The sequence below is a fragment of the Colossoma macropomum genome, unplaced genomic scaffold (genome assembly GCF_904425465.1).
Source record: "Colossoma macropomum unplaced genomic scaffold, Colossoma_macropomum, whole genome shotgun sequence".
NCBI classification, from domain to species: domain Eukaryota; kingdom Metazoa; phylum Chordata; class Actinopteri; order Characiformes; family Serrasalmidae; genus Colossoma; species Colossoma macropomum.
The window spans coordinates 28,026,552-28,051,540 of NW_023494791.1; the positions used below are offsets into that span (position 1 = coordinate 28,026,552).

General features: G+C 36.9%; 4 protein-coding genes across 6 annotated transcripts in view; all 4 read right to left on the reverse strand.

Moving 5' to 3' along the window:
- eif2ak2 (eukaryotic translation initiation factor 2-alpha kinase 2) overlaps positions 1-2,878 on the reverse strand; it is a 34,153-nt gene extending 31,275 nt beyond the window's left edge. For 2 of the 3 annotated variants that reach the window (XM_036574754.1, XM_036574752.1), the window contains exon 1: positions 2,096-2,481. In XM_036574754.1, coding sequence (XP_036430647.1) covers positions 2,096-2,199 — 104 coding nt within the window. In that variant the 5' untranslated portion in view covers positions 2,200-2,481. Of the gene's footprint in view, positions 1-2,095; positions 2,482-2,759 lie in introns of those variants that run through there. The other variant, XM_036574753.1, reaches the window with a different exon arrangement.
- A 796-nt stretch (positions 2,879-3,674) lies between these two features.
- gpatch11 (G patch domain containing 11) lies at positions 3,675-10,192 on the reverse strand. Its single transcript, XM_036574755.1, has 8 exons — positions 10,100-10,192; positions 9,440-9,666; positions 8,100-8,141; positions 7,876-7,996; positions 4,736-4,826; positions 4,527-4,646; positions 4,132-4,213; positions 3,675-4,008 (listed from the first exon to the last, which is right to left on the reverse strand). The coding sequence occupies exons 1-8, from the start codon at positions 10,147-10,149 to the stop codon at positions 3,950-3,952; spliced, it is 792 nt and encodes a 263-aa protein (XP_036430648.1). The 5' UTR covers positions 10,150-10,192; the 3' UTR covers positions 3,675-3,949.
- Positions 10,193-13,369: 3,177 nt separating this feature from the next.
- On the reverse strand, positions 13,370-21,298 carry LOC118810740 (cytochrome c oxidase subunit 5B, mitochondrial). The gene is made up of 4 exons (XM_036574761.1): positions 21,068-21,298; positions 15,883-15,953; positions 15,680-15,779; positions 13,370-13,592 (listed from the first exon to the last, which is right to left on the reverse strand). Exons 1-4 carry the CDS (start codon positions 21,165-21,167, stop codon positions 13,480-13,482), a joined length of 384 nt encoding a protein of 127 aa, XP_036430654.1. The 5' UTR covers positions 21,168-21,298; the 3' UTR covers positions 13,370-13,479.
- Positions 21,299-21,389: 91 nt separating this feature from the next.
- Positions 21,390-24,451, reverse strand: dnajc12 (DnaJ (Hsp40) homolog, subfamily C, member 12). The gene is made up of 5 exons (XM_036574760.1): positions 24,264-24,451; positions 23,862-23,940; positions 22,969-23,108; positions 22,562-22,709; positions 21,390-22,356 (listed from the first exon to the last, which is right to left on the reverse strand). Exons 1-5 carry the CDS (start codon positions 24,339-24,341, stop codon positions 22,274-22,276), a joined length of 528 nt encoding a protein of 175 aa, XP_036430653.1. The 5' UTR covers positions 24,342-24,451; the 3' UTR covers positions 21,390-22,273.
- Between the last annotated feature and the right edge of the window lie 538 nt (positions 24,452-24,989).

A 24,989-nucleotide genomic window follows, 5' to 3' on the forward strand; every position in this document is an offset into this window, starting at 1 on the left:
GCTCCAGACAGAGGTTTAAAGCTGTGTTTAATGTGTCGTAACACTTATCGTCATGACTGAAAACCATTCAGTCCCACCAGTTCTCAAGTACTGCAACAACAACAATCGTTTTTATTTCGTAATATTAAACTAAACCGTCGCGGTGAGAGTCTTTGTTTGGCTTTAGATCTTGTTGTGTTGTTCGCTGTGAAGGTAAATTAAAGTTAAAGCGTTATTTACACAGAAATAACCTAAGAAATCCTGAGTGCAGTCCGTAACGTCCACATGTTTACGTGAAGCGCGTGCACGCGAGGGGGAGTCGGATTCTGTCGGGGAGTCGGCAGAACACCGGTTCTCAGTGGCACTTTGTGGCACACACCCCGAAGATATTTCACTGACACAGCGATCCCCCAGCTCTCTACAACGAGACCAAAACCGAAGTTATAAAATCACTAATGAAAACGGGTAGAATAGCTGTAACATATGCTGCGTTGACATCCACTGCCACTGGATCTTTTTTCACCGTAACTGCGCATTTTATCACAGATGAGTAGCAGCAGCTTCTCGTGCTCCAAAGAAGAGCACTGAATGAGAGCCTTCTAGTTCACTTGCCACCTCACTTCCATTTGTTTTAATAAAAAAGATATTGGAAGTAAATTCATTGTGGATCATTACAAATACTTTGCTTTAAAAGTACCAAGTCACTTTAAATAACAATAATACCGAGTCACTTAGTCACTTAAAAATGTATATTGTCTCTATATTCTGTGTATATTTTGTGTATATTTAATATATTTCAGTTGGTTTTTCTTGTATTTTTATTTTTACTTATTTACTTTCTGTAGAGTGATTAGCTGAGCCTCACCACAAGCATTTCAGTGCATAAATGTCCTGACATGTTATGCAAATGACAAATAAACTTGAAACTTGAACTCGAAACTTGAGCTCACACAGTGAGAAAATATAAATGCTATATAGAAAAAAAAGATGCATCGAGATGCATCGATAATCATTTTATAATCTCATGGCAGCCCTCTGAATCATAATCGAATCGATTCGTGAGGTGCCTAGAGATTCCCACCCCTATAATATATTAATAATATGTCTAATATTATATTTGTCATGTTATGCAGTACTCTTCAGTACTCTTAGCACTGTCACTCAGCCTCCTCAGTTTGACAGAATTCTTCATTTTATTTATTGTTTTTATTTTTTGTTCATCAGTGTTCTCTCACTACAACACCCAGCATGAATTTTACACATGCGTTGTACAAACAGTGGAATGCCTGTGGTGCTCAACCAATCCTGACTACTAGCCTAGCCACTGATCTACAAACTAATAAGTACAGCCAAGCTAGCATTAATTTAACTCTCATCTCAGTTGATACAGACACAGATCAAATTAATAAGATAATGATAATGGAGAAAAAAGTCTTAATGGAATATTATTGCTTGGTACTTGGATTGCAGCTTTGTTTTGGCATAATTTGTTCGCTCAGTCTGACAGTTTCATGTCTGACTGCATGTTCAGTAATTAGACACTTTTCTTTTGTGAATAGATCTGAATATTGCCAGTACAGTACACCAGCACAGCTCTATCTATACAGTGCAGTAACAGTAGGGCTAATGTTACTGTACAGCTCCAACTGTGCAGTGCAGTTACAGCAGGGCTAATGTTGCTGTACAGCTCTAACTGTATAGTACGTTTACAGCAGGGCTAGTGTTATTGTACAGGTCTAACCGTACAGTACAGTTACAGCAAAGCTAATGTTACTGTACAGCTCTATCTGTACAGTACAGTTACAGCAGGGCTATTGTTATTGTACAGCTCTAACTGTACAGTACAGTTACAGCAGAGCTAATGTTAGTGTACAGTTTTAGCTGTACAGTACAATTACAGCAGAGCTGATGTTATTGTACAACTCTAACTGTACAGTAGAGTTACAGCGGGGCTAATGTTATTGTGAAGCTCTAACTGTATAGTTACAGCAGGACTAATGTAACTGTACAGCTCTAACTGTACAGTACAGTTACAGCAGAGCTAATGTACCTTACAGTTCTAATGCTACACTAACATACAGCGCAGCCTACTTTTTAAGACACCAGCATAACTTACGTTTTAATATGATCTGGTCCACGTGTGTCCACCATCTCAAAGTCCACAGTCAAATTATTCTTCTGTGCGTACTCGTTAAGAAACCCAACGTAATTAGTCGCCATCGCCGACAATACAAAACAGTCCTAATAGCTAAAAAAATCAACAAATGCTAACAGTCTACAGAAGCTAAAGGCTGGAAGTTGACTATCAGAAGTTACACAATTAAGCTGAGGTATCAAATTAGGTCCTCTCTCTGAAATGGTCCTCTCTGTTTTGTGTTTCATTCATTTATGTTTGTTACTTTTGATTTCTGTGTAAGGTGGTTATTTTAAGTTTCGATTACTGGCTCCTACGACACCAGAGCAGGAACCAGACGACCAATCGAATCCAACGCCTGAACTAAGCGAGTGACGTTGAATAAACACAGGAACAGGAAGTTATCTTCCAGAGGGCAAAACAAACGTTTTTATAATCGCAGAAAAAGCATTTAAAACACCAGCACAGCTCTATCTATACAGTGCAGTGACAGCAGGGCTAATGTTACTGTACAGCTCTAACTATACAGTAGAGTTACAGCAGAGCTAATGTTAGTGTACAGCATATGAAAATACGGAATATATGCTCACGCACGTTACAAAATATAGAATATTAAGGCACAAAAACATACTGGGGTTATACTGACATGGGCTGCGTCCGAATAGTTGATCCAAACTTCCTTTTCCCTTTCTGCCGCCGTTGATTTTGCCTGATCTGTAGCTCATGGCCTCACTACATATACTGGCAGAGCTATAAGATAAGCCAAAATTAAGGAGAGTAAACAGCAAAGGCAATTTCGACTACTCAGAAGCAATCATGGTTGTTAAAGCGTGGGTGTTCCTAGAGCTAAAAAGAGTGTCCAAAGTCATTTCTCACAAAATAAAAACAGTAAAATTGTTTTTGTTCAGACATGTACATTTATGTACAAGAAATATATTCTATATTCTATTCTATTCATATTCAATTCTATTTATAATTATAGATTTATCCACTGATAATATCTGACTGATTTATCAGTGTTGAACAGAAAGAGAAGCACGGGTCATTCTAGAAAGTGTTCGTGGAATTACAGAACTTGTCACCAAAGCCAAATTTACGGGAAGAACTCAAAGGAATTAATGTCTTTGAATAGGTCTAAGCAAAAGATAAAGCTGTGACCATTAACTAACTCAAGACAGTAAGTCATTCATTCATTAATTAATTCATAAATGAATACAAAACTATTGGAGACCTCGTCAGATCTTTAGATTATTTCCCTATATATCTCAATATCTCTAGATATTGAGACCCTTTAAAAAATAGGAAAAAAAAGAGATGCAGTTTCAGTAACTAAAATAATTTGATTTGTAAAGACAAATAAATGTAGCTAAAACAAGGGCCTTTTTCCTTAGGATATGCACACCAAACATCAGAGATTAATGCCAGCGTGAACAGAGTTCTTGCTGTTAAAGCTCTCTGTCATGTGATCTGCAACAGTTGTGCTGTAGCCTCAAGCTAGCTGTTTAGCCAAAGCACATTTAATGTACCCGTGCTAGTATAGACTATATCAGCCAAGGAATGGTCGGAATGAAGAATTGTTTTTATTTCTTTGCAGCATTTAAAAAAAGCCAGCTGCCCTTTACATTGTGTGAACATTTCATGACAAATGGACAAGTAAAAGTTGTCTAGGGATAGAATCACAGTCAAAACATCTTTTTTAACCAGAGATAGTCAAATTTGTTATAGTAATACATTATTATATACATATCATTTAAAAAATACAACAAGAACCAAAGAACTACAAGAAAAATAAAGAAAAAGACAGAATAAATTGACAACATATTAAGTGCTCCAGGTTTAATCTTCATGGTCTGCTGCTGTATCACCAGGACAATTTGAGTTTAAATCCTCCTCATCTATAAAATGAGAAAAAAGACAGACTATTATTTTAACAAAGCATTCAGCCAGTTATTATGATGCTGTGTGATTTATATCTATAACAATCAGGTAACAAAACACAAAAATCTATTTTTGCTTACCATTGTATGCTGTCCCACACCATATGCAATAGAAATGCACCCCCCTTAAGTATGATGTGACATACTGAAGCTTGTCTAATGGCTGAAAAGTGGAAAAGAACAAGTTATTTATTTTGAGAAAGGCTGTTAATAGTGTCAATATTTTTGAAGACAATAGTGTGATAAATTCTAAAATGTGTTGACACCTTAGGTATACCGTAATTGTAGTGATACACCGAACTTCGGAATATGCTGTTTTAACCTGCACTGTGTTGCTTGAGAATGACGTAACGAAACACATCAGTTCAGGTTTTAACTTACATCTCTGTCTCTGTTTTTTTAATCATATATCCAGTATTCCACAGAAGTACTGCCGATATAATGAACAGGTACTCCTAAATACAACACTTTTTTACCGTCAATTCTTCCTCATCCTCATCTTCATTCCCCTCACTGCTGGACTCCTCTTCGATATGCTCAGCCTCGTCATTAATTACTTCAGGCCAGTACCAATTATCCTTTGGTACATTTATACCCTACCCAGGAAAACAAAGGATCACAAACATAACACACACAAGTAAAGAAGAAGAAGAAAAGAAACCATATCATGTGTTTTTTTGGAGACCTTTTCACTGTCAAGCTGTTCACAGGCCCGTTGGCTCTTTCTCAGGTCTCCTTCTGTTTGTCGCTTTTCTCTTTCTGTTTTCTTGCGATCCCTGTGATGAAAACATGCCGGTTCTAGAATTAATTACATCTTTAACTAAAATAGGCAAGCAACATACACCAACTCTGATTTACTGTTAATTAAATATGTTCAGCACCTCATGATAAAATTACATAATCTTGAAATGATACCTTTCCAGAGCTAAAAAAAGAAATTTTGAAAAAAATGTTACAATTATTGGCATTCCTGAGGATAAAACTGCACAAGAAAAGGTGGGAAAACAAATACAGTTGTTTGCGAAAGTTCAAACACCCCAGTCAGATTACATTACATATTTTGTTGATATTCTAAGTAAGAGTAAGTTAGCACATCCAACCCTAATATGATATTTTTCTCTCATGCGTTCACTAGGGTTTGCTGACGGTGGAGCAGAGGGGTGCTGACATCTCAGGGTGCCCCCATGTCTCAGTTACCTTTCTGGCTCTCCCTCTTATTTAGGCTGTAATAGCTAGACCTGCCGGAGTCTCGGTTAGCACCAAGTTGTGATCAGTCACTCTTTACAGAACTAACTCTCTGTGTGTTTTCTTTTTCTTTGCCGAGTTGAACAACTGCCCCTCCTGTGCGGTCTGATGTTGTTGCTTCTTCTGCCTTGATGGGGTGCCCACAGTTCACTAGCCTTCTGGACCGGTTTGACCACCATGGAGCTTCTCGCTGTACAATACTGTGCAAACCTCACCTGCATGAACTGACCCTCCTGATGACACTGCTGCTGCACAGACTCAAACTATTTAATTATATCGATTGCTTCACCTGTTTTTCCCCATTTCTGTATATTAATATTTTATACTAATGCTGTTCGCTATCCTGTGTCGACCAGAGGAGGATGGGTTTCCCTTTTAAGTCTTGGTTCCTCTGAAGGTTTCTTCCTCTTGCTCTTAGGGAGTTTTTCCTTGCCACTGTCGTCATTGGCTTGCTCATGGGGGCTCGGACCCAGATTTTTCTGTAAAGCTGCTTTGTGACAACATCTGTTGTAAAAAGGGCTATATAAATAAATTTTGATTTGACTTTAGCATGTCAGCTAGCTGACCAGCCTAGTTCTGGTTAAGAAAATAAGCTGTCAGCCCTTCAGTTTAAACAAAAACAGCTTCTTATTTCAGTACTTACATCAGTACACTTGGTGGTCCATGCAAGCAGCATTAGAGTCAAAGGTTATTTCATCAACAGTAAAAGGATTTTTGGTGACGTGGCAGAATAATACAGAGTTCAGCTGTTGTGAGGTGTTTGTATGTGTGTTTATATGACGTAATTTAAACCGCTTTGGACAGGGCTCAGCCAATCAGGTTGTAGGACCGGAATTATCTGTTTTACAATTATATATTTTCAATCTAAAACGCCCCAGCCATGCACCAGAATAAGCCATGTCCACCTACTAGTTGGGCCATCACTGGTAGGCCTTCCAAAAAGCCTAGACAAGTTTTTTCCCGTCCACTGTCACTTTCTAAGTGTGTTGGCAGTTTAACAGACACAAGCCTTTCTGTCAAACACTCAGTAACTGATGCTGTCTCATTTATTAATGTTGCTAAATTGTAATCCTTAAAATACTAATCAATGAAAAGGTAACTAAAAAGATTACACCTGTCCTTAAAGGTGTTTTACTCTGATTACACAAACTTGATTTGTTTGTTTGTTAGTACTCAACACTATTTGTAAGCAGAATAATCTAGATTGAGATTTTCCAGTTTAAAGACTAGGGAAACTCCCTTTGATGATACATCTTGAAGAGGGAGGAGCTTTTTTGATTTTTTTTTTTTTCTGATTATGCAGCCATGCTGTTGTAACGTGCAGAATTGGGCATGATGTTAAAATCATACTTAAAAAAGCATAAGTGTCCCTGAAAAAGACAGCATATGCTGCTTCATAATGTGTTCAGCATTAATAGTGCTTTCTCAAATGTCTAGGTTACCCACTGATATCCCTCCAAACCAAGACTCTGGTTTTTGAACGCTAGCAACAATCTGGATGGTTCTTTTCTTCTTTGGCCCAGAGAACACTATTCCATTATTTCCATAAATACTCTGAAAGGTGGACTCACAGACCACAGTACACGTTTCCGCTGTGCATCAGTCCATTTCAGAGCTGCTTGAGCAGAAATTGCCAGAAATCAGAAAAATCACCAGCTTTTCTGAACGCTGTTGTCATTTGGCTTCCACTGTGCACAGTATACAGCACTGTATCAAAGTATTCACAAGCTCATGTGATGATATCAATCATAGAAACAGTCTGGTTTTTAAAGCAGTGCCATCTGAAGGTCATGGGCATTCATTTTTGTTTTTTGGCCTTTTCCATTACACACAGATTTCTCTGGACTTCCTAAGTCTTTTGGTTATATTATGCACTGTAGAGGGTTAAATACCTAAATGTCTGCAATGCCTGGATGAGACTGCAAGTTAATGGCAATTAATCGTCAGCTAAAATTTCACGATTGTGACAGGTTTACATACAGTAACTGAATTCACAAATGAGAAGGTGTGGCAGGATACTTTTTTCCAAGGGTGCCAATAATTTTAAAGCAGTGTGCATCATAATGATGCAAACATTATGTACAGTGCCTTCCAGAATTACTGGTCAAGTGTTTATGTCCATCTGCTTGACTGTACAATTATGAGATAAGAGTAAATTAAAATAGTACAATAAGAGTACCTACTAACCGTTCAGTGAGGTAAAATGAAAAAAAAAAAACATACTACTATTGCTCACGTTCTTATAAATAAAACACACTTAAACCATTTGAGTTCTCAAGTGACCATCTGTGATTACCTGTTTCACAAATAAAAGGTCAAACACTGTAGTTGTCCGAGCTGTTGGCCTTCATAATAAAAATAATCTGAAAATACCCATCTCCAATATTAGGGAAATAATAAGATTCAAATTACTGGAACTGTACTGAATATAGTTGATTGGGGACACACATGTATTTTGCTTTCAAAGTTACTCTCATTGACTGTAAGGTCCAATATCAATAATTCCCAAAGACTGCATGTAAACTGTGCCTTAAGAAAGAATTCTGAGCAATTGTTTTAATACAGGGTCTATATGCGTACCTGAAGTCTTCAAGAGATTTCTTCTCCATCTGTTGTTTTACTTGCACTTTTTTCCGAAAATTTTCCAATTCCTCTTCTGCCTTCCTTTTTTTGAGTTCCTCCATTCCAATGCCCCCTCTATCTAATAAAAATACATGTTGAGCCCTCCAACTGCACTGTATTATCAATCAGGCCTGTAACAATGAACAGTAGTTGCACTAAAAACTAGACATATTTGAACCTACCTGTTTTGATGTTAAGAGGAATAGGTTCAACTCGACCAGCGCCTGAGATATGAGAATAATTCATTAATACTGAAAAATTAGACAATGATTGTACTGAAGAAGCTCAAAAAAGCATATGTTTGTAAAACATCCTGTATGTATTTATGAACCCATTTCTTGAAACAAATCAGGGTGAGGCTATATTTGGCTGTTTCTTTGCGTTCCAAATTATCCATTCCACCTGAAATACTGGAATAATTTTCTTGTAGATTACACTGATGAGTCAGTTTTTATCATTTCAAAATCTCACCTTATTGTTAAAGAACAGGACAATATTTCTTTATAAAATGGCCCAATTATGCACCTATAAAGAAATCACAGATTTGTTTCATTATAAAAAATAATTATTTAAAAAAAAATAAATAAATAAATCACATGATTTCTCAAAATAAAATCACTTGGTTTCAAACAGGCCCAAAGTGATCTTCACTGTGAGAAATACTGGGATGTGTTGTGTACAACGATTTCCCTACCCGTATCTACTCACAGGCCAGAGCATAAGGGTTTAGGTTCATATTGAGTTGCAAGTAATTTTATTTCATTCTATCATAGATTCATTTAGTAATTTATTTCCCTTTCCCTTTCGATTAAACAACCTTTATTAGGAGTCCACGCAGACAATGACAGAACCCAACTGTTTTTTGTTGGGATTTTTCTACTTCTTGTTATTCTTATATTTCTTCTTATTGTCTGCTAAAATGATATGGGAAGCCAAGACCGTAAGTTACAGAAACAGCAAATTAGGAGAAAAAGTGCAGAAACACCTAAATGGTGGTGCTCTAGAACTATTTTTTCGTTTTAGCCAGTATCTCCTGAAGTTTGAGTCATATGACAAAATTTGACAAAACTGACTAAGAATCATAATCACTTTAACTGATCCTCATTATATTCAATACATCTTTACTTCTCATGACTTTCGCATGCCAGTTTTGGCACCGAGGAGTCAACAGGGAGGCCTATAACAGGCTACTTTCTCAGCAACTGCTTTTTTGAAATTTTGCATGCTGCGTATTGAGCTCATCTTCATTCTTTCAGATAAGGATAAAGTCATCAAGCGGTATTACATGACCATTAAGTGACTCGTCAGTGCCAACTACAGGCGAAATATGCAGCAGCATTTAAGCAGGAACGGATAGCACTAAGAAGTCGAATAAAAATAAGATCACCATTTTCAGAGTCGTCTAATTAGAGAAGCACAGATTCTACTGACTGTCTAACGTTACATGACTAGTCGCCAAAAAAGCATAATATAATTTTTTAACGTTACTTATTCATTCATTTAGTTATTTACAAACACGTACCTTGTTTTCCTAGGCCTTGTCCAGCTTTGTACCCCATCTTCTGTAGCAATGCAAAGCCTTTGTTTTCACTGCTTAAGGAACTCTGCAGAGCTGCATCTCGACTCTCCCGTTCGTGCTGCTTGTAGCTTTTCTGTTTGTTCTGAATGGTTTTCTCTTTGTGAAGCGCCTCTCTTCTCAGAGCATCCTTTACGCGTTTCACCATCGGCATTCCAGGTCGAACGTCCACTCTGACACGACATTCAAAGTGAAGTAACGAACGAGCTCATTCTTACATTATGCTCATAATGCACATTTAAAAAAACACGTAACCCTGCAGTAGTTGACTACTGTTGCTAGAAATTAATTTACACTACATGTGTGTATTCCTTTATCTATAGAAATAATGTTTTTAATTTGAAGTGGTTGTACGCGTGCACGTTCACTTAATCTGCTCTACCTGCGTGTATTTGTATTTTTTAGCTTTTGACTGTAATGAATATCTAGCTACACATAGTGATACTTCAGGTCACATACAGTCTGCCAGCTACTTCAGTCTGCCCCGTTCTCTATTAAGCTACATAAGCAATTACATGAAATACACACTATTCTAACTCTAAATACATAATAATTCTGAGTGACTGAATGACCACTAAACTGCCAGACGATATGAAAAAAACTTACAGTTGGTTGAGAAAAGTATCAGACATATAATCGTCTTCATCCGTCGCCATTTTTGTTTATTGGGAGTAGCACCGTGAAGCAGCAACATGAAGAAATGAAAGTGGTCTTTTCAAAATAAAAGACGGGGCAGCGAACTAACTATCTATCTATCTATCTATCTATCTATCTATCTATCTATCTATCTATCTATCTGTCTGTCTGTCTGTCTGTCTGTCTGTCTATCTATCTATCTATCTATCTATCTATTTGAAGAAGAACAAGAAGAAGAACAAGAACTCAAATCAACATTTAAGTGTAGCATTCCAGAAGGAAAAAAATGAAGTACATAAATGATAAAAAATAAATGGAATTTACACAAACAGAAATTGGCAATTGCTTTAACACTATATACATAATTCATATCAGAAACATAGCATACAACATGTTATTCAATGCCCTCCCCAATTTCTATTTCTTTGTTATATTTGTGTAAAATATAAACTTTGTATCAATATAGCATCTTAATTCATTTATAACAATGAGTTTTATAATAATTATAACCAACAATAATTAATATTATTGTATAAATATTATTATTTATTATATTATTACAATTGTTAGAATTTAAGAAAAAAGTATTCTAAATATTTAAATATTTTGTTACTTTTATACCTAATGTATTTCTGATAATAATAATAATAATAATAATAATAATAATAATAATACAACCCCATTAAAAAAAAAAGTTGGGACGCTGTGCAAAATATAAATAAAAACAGAATGCAATGATGTGCAAATCATTTAAACCCTATGTTTAATTCAAAATAGTACAAAGAAAACATCAAATGTTGAAAGTAAGAAATTTTATTGTTTTGTGAAAACTACATGCCCATATTTTGGGGCAACAAAATAGTGGTAAGGTTGTGTACTGCTAAAAAAACACCTGGTGGTTAATGAAAATATTGACAGATATAATTTTATCTTGAGATAAAAATTTCTTCAGTATCTGCCACGGCAGTGTCATCAGGTCCTCCGGTAAAGTATGCTGAATCTATGGAGGAAGGGTGCATATTTCCTATTTATTCATTATTCTACCCATAAGTATTTAAATCCAGAAAGACTTGTCTGTGTAGGCTAACTGCATATTAGATACACAGCATTGTAGGCTAGATGGTGTCAAACATGCTACAATGACTTCATTGCCAGGAGCTCAGCTTTTATGTTTTTTTTATTTTTTACTCAAATACCATAATACTTCCAACACACTAGTTACAAACAAGCGCAAGATAGAAAACAAGCAAGTTGTAATTTATATTAAAACTAATAAACAACAACATTAATAACAACAAATGTCTCTTTTTACCCCAGGAGTGTGGGAGGCTGAGAGCCACTTATGTTGTCACGGCCCCTAAGATGTTTTTTTTTTTTCAATTTTTTTTGAAAGATGGCCAGAGTGTTCTGTATCATGTGATTAACAATATTAAGTTTTCAAAACATCACCATATCACTGTTTAAAAGATCTTTTACTGTTTGATTTCTCAGAGCAATTTGGGTCAGTGAGCGCTTATAACAAATAATTAAATTGTTTAAGAGTAACAATAACACGTCTAAAGTATTAAGTATATTCCTATTCAAGTGTTACATTAAAATATATAATTTGTGAGACAAACAAAGCAAAATTCTATAAATTTTCATTTTTGTTAGATCATGTTCTCTGCATAACAAATAAATGCAGCAACCATATTAAGAAATCTCATTATTAAACATGAAGAGCAGATTAAACAGTATAACGCGGTAAGAAGAATAATATTAGTTATACTGAAAAGAGTTCATTGCGAACAAAAAGTTATTATTCAGCCATAAAGAGTTAATATTTACTGAACTACCAAATTTGCTCTGATAAGAAATTGGTTCTGTGAGAATCGGCTACAGTTGCTTTAGTTTCTCTAGCCTCTTCTTAATATATATTGTAATGTGCATGATTTGTTTCATGTCTATTGATATTAAATTAATTACAGTCTTTTGATATATGTGGCACACATATTTGCTGTGGCTCTCAATGCGAAACGTCGCCGGTGCTCAATGTTCAGTTGGTGCTTTGTGGCTGTAGTCTTGACTAAATGTCGTTCAGTAAATTGAGCTGCAGGTCACTGTGTGCATTACACTGTAAGTTTACAACACTGCTGCCAAAATCAGGGTAAAGGAAAAACTGCAATGTACTGTCTGTTGGGCCACTCGTGACACACTCTAAAACAGACGCCATGGGCCAATAAAAATCTGCTCCCTCACGGCAGCGTGGCTCATGACAGACGCCACAATACAAACTCTTAAAAAATGTTTTCTACACTAACCCTGATTCAGGAGAGACCAACCCTGTTCTAACACACCTGATTCAACTAACTGGCTAATTAACATGCCTTTTCTGAGTTGTAGTTAGTATTTACAGCAGGGATAGCTCCAGGCTCATGGATGACTGCCTATTGGCATCTATTGGCATTGATTTTCTACAGAGATTAATCTGTGTGTGCACAACTGAACACCTGTGTCAGTAATGAATGCCCCTTACAGACACTAAATTCAGTAATAAGAAAGGGCGTCTGAATACTTGACATATAGTGTAACTTGAATATTGTTGTGGGTCGGGAATATCGCTAGCTTAGTAATAAGTGCAAAATGTATTATGAAAATTAAATTTTAGAATGAAAAAACATGATTTCCTTAAGCTGATTTAAGCCCACATTGAACGACTGTCAGAAAGCGGTCCGGACGTTGTTTTGTTCTGTGCTTTTTTTTACACATTATGTGCAATTTGTGGCAGAGGTAGCATCCTACAACAGTGCTACATTTAAAGTCACTGAGCTCTTTAGTATTACTACTACTTTGTCTATCAAAGTTACATAGCTTGTGCTTGATAACATTCTGCTAGCAATGGGTGTGGCTGAAACATGCAAACTCAGTAATTAGAAGGGTCCACATATTTTGGGCCCTATAGTCTATCATTGAGTCCACATACATTTGGCCATATAGTGTATAATTCTATAGAAACATGAATGATTCTACACATTGGTGCATTAGCGTAGTTCTCTGCATAGGAATTAAAGACAGAATAGCAAGATGGTCAGCTGCTGTAGGTCCGTACTCAAAAACTTTCAGCTTCAGCGTAGTGCATTCCATTTAAAAATGACTAATTTTATTAAGTAAGATTTCACTATTGCAACTTGAAAATGAGATTGTGTAAAGCGTAAAGCATGTCAAGAAACATCAAACAGACAGTGAGTACTCAGACACATCTAGTGTGAGCATAAGAAAGACTTTAATTCTGTACATGGCCTTTATGGCAAAATTCACGTCTCACAGCTCTAAGGCTGCATGCTTCACAGAACTGCGGAATAAAAACAAGCTTAGTGGGGCAGTTCATGATGGATCAGTTTGTAGTATGAGCCACAGGAAGGACAACGCTGTGGATTTCCCTCATGGAGCCAGAACCAGACAATGGCAGTGTTATCCTCCTCACCTTAGAGAAAAAAAAACAAAAAAAACAATGAACACTTGTTCAAAGCACTTTCAGGATAGCCTATTTTTCATTAATTCAAATTTTATCTCATTTTACTGCATTATTTATCAGTGGGTGTGCCTACCAACCGAGTGGAGCATCATACAACCATAAATTTTAAGTTGCACACAAGCCATAAGTTCCAAATGTCCTTTGTTTTTTTAGAAACTCGCGAAAGTGTGAAGGCCAGAAAAACAACAAGACCAGTGGAACTAGTACTTTGTGTCTGTAACCAAAGCAAAACTGATATGAGGTAGCTTCCAGAACTAGAAACCAGGAGGCCTACAAAGAAGCCAATTATACATTAGAAAGAAATTACAATGGCGCTAAGTAGGGGTGGGAATCTCTAGGCACCTCACGATTCGATTCGATTACGATTCAGAGGGCTGCGATGTGATTATAAAACGATTATCGATGCATCTCGATGCATCTTTTTTTCTATACAGGGTTTCTTTTTTTCACTGTGTGCCAACTTATTTGTAATGATCCATAATTAATTTACTTCCAATATCTTGTATTAATAAAACAAATGGAAGTGGTTTGGCAAGTAAACTGGAATGCTCTCATTCACTGCTCGTTTGGAGCACGAGACGCAGGCTGCCACTCATCTGCGATAAAATGCGCAGTTACGGTGAAATAAGATCCTGTGGTAATGAATGCCCACGCAGCACGTTACAGCTGTCCAACCCGTTTAATTCAGTGATTTTTCAGTTTTGGTCTCGTTGTAGAGAGTGGGGGGATCGCTATGTCAGTAAAATATGTTCGACACGGGACGCTGTATCTCGGCAGCATAGCGCGAAAGCCCTGGTTCTCGACGACACAGAACATACCCTAATCCTTGGCAATAAAAGTTGCGACAGAGTTTGTAATTCACTTCCAATTTGGGTGGAAGCTTTGACATCGCTTGCTTGAACATTTGGAGACAAATGGACTTACTCGCATTTATAAGCACTGCAATTGGTTTCCTGATACGTTACATCTGCAATGAGAGACTGTCAAACACTAAAGAGTTGTGAGGATGTCGGCTTCTCTTTCGAATTCTCCCGTTCCACCTTAAATGGTGCCGCATTTACGTTCTGGCGCCTCAGTCAGAATTTAAGGTGGAACGGGACAATTCGAACGAGAAGCTGGAGAATAAGAAGCGACTTCAGCCTCGTAAAACGGTCGAACGTTGAGACATTTTACAAAAACTATTCAACGTTTGAGGAGAAGTGTCCTGTCGGAGGAAAAAGGCTACAGCTAGTTAAAGCTTAAAGCAGAGCAGACTAAGTCCGCGTTTTCGTTTATATTTTTTAACCTATACTACGACATCATCACATACATTAAATGTTGTGGCTCCCAAGGTGGTCTGATTTTTGTTGAAAGGACAAAATGTCTCTTCTTAACATTTGGGTTGTGACTCCTGACCTAACTTGGCTTTAATGCAGAGGGTGCTGCTCGGATTTCTCGCTCATCCACTTGTGTTTTTGTTATGTGCCACCACAGTGTGTCTGGGCGCTGCACTTCCAAGTTCCACCTTTTACATTCCGTTAACATTATGTTATAAATTAAAATTTAGAAAATCGATTTTTGACATTTGTGAATCGATTCAGAATCGTCCATGTCTGCATCGCGATGCATCTAAGAATCGAGTTTTCCCCCCACCCCATAGCACTAAGACAAACAGGAGCAACTCAACACTGCTCCTCAGTTTGGAAATGCATATGACACATTACAAACTACGAAAAGAAAACACATAGCTGCATAGCCAACCCAAGTTGGGGGACCTCCAAACTTTTCCTAAATTTATCATTGTAATTAAATGTGATTTTGTAATCACATCTGAATAGTATAGCAACATGAAAAGAACAACTCTTTACTTCTAAAAGTTAATTATAAAAGGAAAGACATTATCTGACATCAGATAGATAGTATTTGACACTGAAGTATTTTACTGTTGTTCAAATTTTGTCCATGTTTCCAATCTAACTCTGATACTTTTGTAATTGTATAAACATATAAGTGAAAAGCTGTATGTTTATAGTATGTTCTAGTGTGACATAGCTTACAGAGGCAGCCAACAAGACGCTTATCACTGATGCCAGGCACAATGTGGGGGTCCTCCTTAGTTCCAGCATACTCTTTTGGCTTGAATATGCTATATGGATCCTATTAAACAAATCAAAGAGTGAAAACATGACTAACAGTCTGTACTTTTGCTTGAAGTGTTTATCCCATTGTAACATAAGCCAAAAAGCTTTCATTTTCTTACCTTGCCCTTTTTCATAGCCTGCAACACCCGCCTCTCTAATCCTGCTGCCTGTTCCTCATCTGTTGGAATGCCTGAGAGAGAAAGAGAAATAATTTAACATGGGAAAAGCATTGTGTAGCATTTTCTATTCAAAGTGATTCAATGCAGCCATTTCTACAAATGTTCAGGAATCACTTTTTAAAAACAATAATAACTGAAATAGAAGCTAGGGTACAAGGTGTAGGCGTATATTTGGGGGGGAGGTCATGTCCCTTCCACTGTTCCAGGCAGGGAATTTTCCCCCAATAATTCCCACTGAGTGTGTCCTTGTGACTTCACTTTTTAAGTGTTTGTTGTGATTGCTTTTGGTAGTTAAATTTGGTAAAATATTATTATTACTTTAATAAAAATAGTTTTAAAATGCCTTCCGCCCAATGACAGATGGGATAAGCAGTTTAGATGATGTGTGTGTGTTTTTAAATATGAGTTTTAAATCGATTACTAGCAGAATTTTCCAGCATGTCTTTACGGCCTTGCACATGACAGATGCATGGGAAACACAGTCCGTACAGTCTACAGCCACGTCTTTCATGTGCCTTTACTGACAAGGATGTTTAGAAAGAAGGTAAACTAAGTAGGCTATCTGTGAGAATGTAAGACACTGCCAGCTTGTTAACTCAAACATATTTGTTGGCTTGTGGCATGATTGCTAACAAGAAGCTTCTCTGCATTCTGAGATGCACTCAAGCTTCTCCAGTTTTAACACATCTCAGTGCTCAATTTTGTATGGTTACATTACGAATTAGGGCTGGGCAGGTTTATCCAGGGGGAACAATCTAATGTTAAACATGATAAAAAAAAAGCTAGACATCTTACGTGAGGGCATTGATTTTGACAGATAATTTGGCAGAAATAACATGGGGCCCCCAAGATTAATTTTGTCTTTCTTACTGGATGTTTCTTTCACTCTTATATAATACTATATGAATTGTTTTTGAGGTATAAATGTTTTTGCATACTGAATAAGCATATTAGAATAATCAGCACATTCCTACTGTAACATATCCTTCACATTAATATTTAGCATAAAACAATAATCCCACATGATGGGTCAGGTGGTAGCCATTAGCCACCTTAATAAGAAAGGTGCAATAATTCCACAATTACAATAACATATGGATGACCTATTGGGCCTATAGCAAAACCTTCTAATTTGCATACCCAAAGGCTCAGAAAAAACATAGGCACTTGGGAAAAAATAAATATGGAAAATGCTGCACGCTCTAAAGTATTGTAAATCTTATTTGAAGTTGTACTACAAGCAATATATGAAGAATATGGTCAGAACAATAGAACAATGCTTACACTTATATGGAGACTGACTAGCTGTGGGTGTTCCCATTTTTAAAATTTGTAATTAGTCCTTGAAAGAGGCATTTATATTGTTCATGTATTGACATAAGCCTTCTGTTTAATAAAAGTAAATAATTTTTCTGTAGTAAAACACTGACCTGGCTTATTGGAAACGCTTAAACAACGCAAGGAGCCCTTTTTTAATTAAATCTGTTCTTTATTTCATTGTTTTTAAAAACAAACCATAAGGAGTTCATAAGAATGTTCTTAAATTCAATCCTCAAAAAAAAGTTCTCAAATATTCTCTTAAGAAGGTCTTAATGGTTTTCTTACGTAAACTACAGGTTTAAAAGAAGATTTTTTTTTTTTTTACAATTTCTTGAAGAAAAACAATTTTAAGTTTGATGTTAAGGGAAAAAGCACATTTAATTTTCTTAGAACATTTAGTGAATCCTATTCCTATTTCTTGAGTACCCCTATTCTGCACATTTTTATTTTTGTCAGACTCAAAGACATTTACAGAACTCTCCGCAAACAATACTGGACAATTTTACGCATTCATAATAAGGTACTATTTTATTAAAAAATGTTTCCCAAAGAAGATGTGTCTACTACTATACCAAGCATTTTTTGTCATTCACATATGTGTATGTTTTTATTTTTTTTAGATTTGTGGTGCCTTGAGGCGACCTGAGATGGAACCAATGTCCTGAGCTCTCTAACTGTAATCAACCCTCCACACTAAGAATGGAGTAAATGTAGATGTGTTCTTTCTTTCTTTTAATGCCTTATTATTAGCTGTGACTATTTTGAGTGTGTACTTTTGTGTAACTTAGAAAGGTCAGCACCCTTTTTTTATTTCATATTAGATGTCCAAAATTGTCCAGATGCCCTTTCTGGATGCCTTTTCTAAGTGAAAACTACATACTACTGTAAGGCACATCAATTGTTAACATAGGTATTACAATGAGCACACATAGCTATGCAGCTTCATATAGCTATGCTATCTCTATATAAAAGCACAGGCAGTACAATGGAATGCTCTGTAGCAGCTGCACATAAGTTCAAGGTCACCATGCGTCTTGCCAAGTGACAGCTACAAAAATGTAAAGCTCCGTGGCATTGGATTATCTGCAGTCTGCTGTCTGGAGTGACCACTTAATCATCAAATGACATAGAGATGAGTGAAATGTCCATTTCTGACCCAGACCTAAACACCTAACATCAGTGACTGACGTCAGTCATTGTCTAGTGATGTTTTAGTATCTAGCAGAAATCTTTCCCAAAGAAGTAGAGGCTGTTATTACAACAAACCTGGGGACCAACTCCCTGTTAAAACCTTGATTTTGGAAGAAATGTCGTAGTTATCCACATACTTATGTTATTTCCCAGATCCAGATTATGCCTAAGCCTAGACTTAAAAGAAATCCCAGTTGTGATTCACCATTAGCACTGTAATTTCAAGACTATAGTAAATCCATGTCCTGGAAACTAGCGTTAATAAAGTGAGTGTGGCATTTGTTTACTTCTGTGAAAAAGGAAGTCATTGAAAAATTACATAAAAGCCAAAAAAATTGACAACTAACATTCATTGAAGATTATTTATCACTTTTTTTGCACATTTCATGGCCTTCTCAGCTCAATGTTACAAAGAGTGTCAAATTCTAGTTCACTTTCACATTTTTCTTCCTAATTCTTAGCATATACAGCTGTGTCAAATACTTAATTCCACAATTTTTTGCACCACTCTTGTGCTCAAATCTGAAACGACTGCTTCTACCAGAGACTCATAATCTGTATAAAACATGTCAGGCGTTTTGGACTGGTTTTGACCGAAGAGAGATCTGAAGTCATGCATCATTCTGTAGTCGGCATCATGCCCATATTAAGAACTTAAGGTCTAGGCTGATTTTCTCTATAATAGAAATGATCGGCATTTTTTAAAATCACCACTGTCGCATCTTGTTGTAAACCAAAATGCCCCAAGGCTGATACCTTTTGACCAATGTCACCGGATCCTCTCACTTACAGGGTCGTTTAGCACCCTGTAATTTAGCTAACACTGTTGTGCACTGAAACGACACTGCATGAATGTAAGTCAACCTTTAATCTTCAACACTACTCTGTATCAACACCAGCTACTTAAACTACAGTCAAACTGCCACAGCCTCTAAACTATCACATTTGACAAAGTTTAGTGCTTTGTTTGGGATATTTTGGTGAGGTTTCCGGTCTTGATGATGTCAATTCAGTGTGCAGCAGTTTTAGCTTCTTAACAGCCTTGTAATAAAGAGAATCCAGCGACGATCACAGGAAAAATGTCCTCATGGCAAAACGTAACGGCTGGATGCAACAGCAGTAATTCTCCAAAACACCATTCAATTCTGTCATACAGAAAAACAGCTTAGATCCAGAGTTGCTAATATGGGCATGATGCCGATTAGTGCCGATTATTACATGACTTCAGAGGTCTATGGAAGGTTCTAACTCAATGTTTTTATATACACTGACTAATGCGTTTGTAAATACAAATAAATCTAAAGCACAGGTGCCCAGTCCTGTCCTGTCAATCTACCATCCTGCAGAGTTTAGCTCCAGCTCTAATCTAACACCTCTAAACCAGGTAATGAGGGCATTCAGGGTCTCTGAATATTAAATTCAACATTATTATATGTTGAATTTAAACTCCCTCAGGGGTGGATCTCCAGGACTGAACACCCCTGATCTAAAGAATAAACTTAACAGGCCCTTTATTTGGTACACCCCTTCCCTACTGACACCTTAAAGAAAGTGGGTGAGTAATTCAAGGACAGAACAGGCTTCAGACAGAATTGAAAAGTTTGGAATCACAATACAAAAGTTTAGCATCACAATTCAAAAGTTTGAGATCACTGTATTTATTTATTTTTTAAATGTTGCCGATAATATAAATAAAAATCATTCCATCATTATGCTACTACTCTGCAACCACACAGAGGTTCCTCTGCCACCTCTCAGGCAGATAACTTATAAAGAAATGACTAAAAATAACTTTAACATTTTTAAACATTTAATAATGTGTTGGTGAATGGTGAAATAACCTTCTGGTGTCATATAAACCTTATAAACCTGAAATAACAGCAATTATTAATATGCCAAATCATTTTAAACTTTTAAATGATAGTGTACATCTTTACCACTGTTCTGGCAATCCAAAAAAGTCTGGTGGAGCATCAGTTCATGCCCTCCATGCCTTTAACACTTAATCTGTAATCCTACTACAAAAAGGATATGCAACGAAATACTAACCTACATTAAAGAAAGACACACTACTGTTAGTCTCACTAAAGTTTTAGTATGTTTACTACTTTACTTAAGTTTTCAATTAATTACCAGAAATATTCAGTTATAAGTCAAAGTCATAAATCAAAGTTAGTAAAGCAGGTCGGTATATTAGCCTCTAAGAGCTTAACCCCCTGGCTCTTCTGACAGCTGCGCCATGACATGTATTAACTGGCACACGATCTCGCTTCCTTTGCCAAAAAAGGCAGGTCAGTCAAATGGCCTTCCACGAGCGTTGAATCCCAGTGACCTTGATCAAACTGCTACCCTATATGTTGTAAAGATACGAAAACCTACACCTTAAAATGTAATTTTGCCTAAAAGCCACGGTGATATAAACGCAAAATAACATGATGAAATGACTTTGACGTTTCTCTTTGTCCTTAACACAGACCTTTTTACTCTGTTTGTCAGTATTGGCATATGCTACACCACTATAAATACTTCCTTAGTAAATGCCTTTTACATGCGCACTGTAAATAGAATGTTATGCATTATAAAATAAATCAACCAATTAATTTGTCGATCTCACCTCCTCCACTGGCCATCGCGCGAGTAGCTGTTCTCGCCAACACAGGGTTTCTTGACATTACAGTCATTCTACACGCACGGAGTAGTATTCTGCTTGCCATCTTGACAACTTTCAGTGCAAGGTGCGCTTGTGGCCGTGTTTCGACTGAAATGAACCTGTGTCTGACCGATGGAGGGCAAATGATTGACACAGACACCCGTCCACTCCTGAAGAAGAAATCGTTGTTTTGACCAATGAGTTTACAGGGACCCCAGGAAGTGCACAGACGAGTTATGGTTTAGTTCCGTGAAGTACTAAGAGAGCTCACTCACTGTAAGCAGGACACAGCTCGACACTTTATTGTGTTAAAGCAGCATATACGTGGAAGATGACACGGCTTTTGAATGAAATATTTTACTCAGGCATGTGCACAGATAAAGCGGCTCGATACCCTCCGACTGTACAATATTTGTGTTTTTATAGCCATTCTTCAAGAACTGTTTTCAGCGAGGTGAGGCTCAGTTTCGCCCTGGGAACCGAGCTGAGGGTCGGCTTGGGTTCCACGAGCTTCATCGCTTTTGGTCGCCCCCTCTGCGGAGATTTTACATTCGCCTTTGGAAAGTTCGGTAACATTAAAGGGGAATTTCTAATTTCTAAAATTCTGCTTAATTAAAAGTAAACAGAATCATTCAGAGGGGTTTAAAACTCCATTCGACAAAAATTTACCGAGTCAGAATCATTAAGAACCAGACATAAGAAGCCTCTGAAAGCTCCCTCACAAAAAGTTACAAATCCATGCTTGAGCAGTAACGCTAGTTTGGCTGCTTTCAAACTATGTTTGCTTTCCTCTGAAACATGATCAGACTGTCACTCTCAATAAGAGTGTCTGCAATGTGCAAGAAAAATTGTTATGTTTAACTGATGTCCGCCCCCCCCCCGCCCCCGAAAAAAGTGTGTGCACAGGCCTGAGGTTATTTCATATACATCAATGTTTTATTATCCATACAACTGAACCTACATTAACAACACCATATCCACTGTCCACGCATTTTGTATCATGGACTATAAGAATACAGCACACTATTCCCACTATGGGACAAACAATTGCCACATATTTAAGACTTACTGAAGGCAGTTTTAATACACAAATACTTCATTTTGTAAGATATGTACCATAGCCATAAATTGAGGCATGGAAAGCATGGAGCACAAAAAGGTATATAATACTCATATTTCATAATTTCTAAACTTCTGCAAAAGGCTTGAAGGAGCTTCACCTGTCCAGCGAAATCTGTGATGCCAGTAATCACCTGAAGGAGAGAAACACCAGAATTAGGCCTATTGGTAAAGCAGTAAGACCAAACTGCATCATTTCGCTAAAAACAAAACAGTGCATTTAATTTTTGGATTATTTCACCTTTTAACTATGTATTTAATTTTATGACTATTTGTAGTACACTTCCATTGCATGTACTAAGCATTCTGAAGGAAAAGAATATCTCATTTTTTTATTACTTGAACAAAGTCGTTCATCTGATGGTTTTCCCTCCAGTGAACCTTGACTGTCTGACTGACTGGCCTGGTTTTCAGAGCTGACTGCAGGCATATTTTTTGCTGCATCGAGCATTGGTTCCTTCTTGGTCCGAACAGCCCAGTGCATTGACTAAAAAAATCGAGGGCAGACAGGATGAATAATAACTACCAGCAAATGAATTTAGCATGTATTTCATCAGATGTTTGAGTGCATGTGCTTCAAATCAAGTTTTTTAATGTAAATCTACTCACATTTTAATCACTTACTAAGCTTATGGCATTATTTTATGCATTTTCATTTAAGCAAGTAATCATAATGGAAATATTGTGAATTTCATCAGTCACCCCACAGAAGAAAATCAATTAGTCTGGTCAAAAATGGCACTCACAGTTTTAACAGAGTCCCGCAGGGCCTGCCACTCACTGAATGGCAAAGTGATCCTACTCCTCAACCAGAAATCATAACTTTTTCTTTTGGTCTCATCTGTAAGAACATCTTTGGCCTCTTGTAATTTTTGAAACTCTTCCACTGTAAAAAAAAAATTGGACCAAACACAATTACAGGTTTGTTTATTGTTTCTTTACAGGAAACATTTTTAAAGGCCAAAATGCAAGCAATTCAAGACACTTATATACAGTGAGCTCCCAAAGTCTGAGACTACTAGTGAAGCTTCTATTTCTTTTTCAGTCTGAAGCATGTATTCAGATGACTCTCAGGTTGAACTGATCTACTTTTCAGAGGGCAAAATAGCCCTTCTGAAAAAAGATTTTAGAAACCATTAGGATTTAAACCTAATGGTTTTGCTTCCTAACGGTAATGGGTTTAATGGTTTCCAATAGAAAACATTTTCCTGTAGAATACCTTTAGATCCACTTAGGAAACCATCGAATGCATTTAGAATCAGCCATTGGTCACCACTGGTCAAACCAAACTACTGGGAACCAAAAGAAACACTTAATGGTTGCTATGCTTTTCTTTTTTTCTCATCAGGAAGGGACATACCCAATACTAAGAAATTCTTAAATGAATGTAAATACTTTAGGGATTCTACATTTCACTCCAATTGTGAAATTGACAATATAATTTGTCATGAAAATCTTATTAGTTTCGTTGCAATGCTGAGAATGATCCACCACCCATATAATACCTGCTCAGTGGTGGTCCTGACCAAGAATGGCTAACACATAATACTGCGAAATGTATAATGGTGCACTTAATAAAGTGGCCAGTAAGTGTATACGCACACACACAGTAAGGCAGTCCATTTTTATTTTGGCTTACCTGCTTTAGGATTTCCTGGATTTTTATCGGGGTGGCAGGCCAGTGCTCTTACTTTAAACTCGCTAACAATTTGTTCAGTCTGAAGCATACAAAAACAGCACAACAAAACCGATCACTCGCCAAAAAGTAGCCAACAGAAATCCTGATATCACAATCACAAGTGAGATTTTAAACAGCCGTTTCTTGATCTATTATCTAGTTACATAATCTGTTTTGGGTAAAATTAATATTCATAAAAAGTCAACGTTTTCGTAGGTCAGCGTGCGACTATAGCCTCCAGAAACGCTTCCAGTGTGAGTCATCAGCTGAAGGCAGTGACCGTCCGTGTTACGCATTCACACTGCCTGGGCTCGGTTTTTGTGTTGTACTGTTACAGACTAGTGTATATACCAGGAAACTTACCGTTGATAGCTCGTCGCACCCAAGCAGCCCGTAGTAATCTTCCAGATCCTCCGTTTTACAGTTTAGAATGGTCTCCATAAGTGACCACTGTTCGTTTCAGCCTGTGTCTGAACATCCACGGAAAGACAACACCGTAACGATTCCTATCACCGTGCCACACTGACCCCACTCTTCAATAAGAAACAGCCAACAACGGTGCGTGTGCGCGACTACACGAGACTGGCCGGTACTGTTTTTAATTTTTTACCAGAGCAGCCTCGCAGTTAATTTCGAGAATATGTATAAACTAAAAATACATACAAATGTAGTTGAAAGAGATTACAGACATCTTGTGCTATTCTTTTAAATGCAAACAGGTTTAAGTGTTCCTGAAACATGTGGAAAACATGTCTTGTAAGGAGTTTTGTGCATTTTTTTTTTACATGAGTGTGTCCAAGGATGCAGAATTTAATTTAGATTCCACAACTGCACACATTATAATTTTTATTCTGTGTGGAAAGTTTGGGTTACTGCTCTGTTTTTATGCATTTACACCTTTAAAACATACAAAGAGCATCCGTCGACACAAATACAGCCACCTTCACAGCCTCGTTCTTACAAGAGAGAACTAAAAAAAAAAACATAGAAACAGCATAACATACAATACGAGGGTTAAATGAAATGAAATCACTTTATAAGAACGTAACAAATTACATGACTTGACTATTTTTGTTTACTTTTGTAATA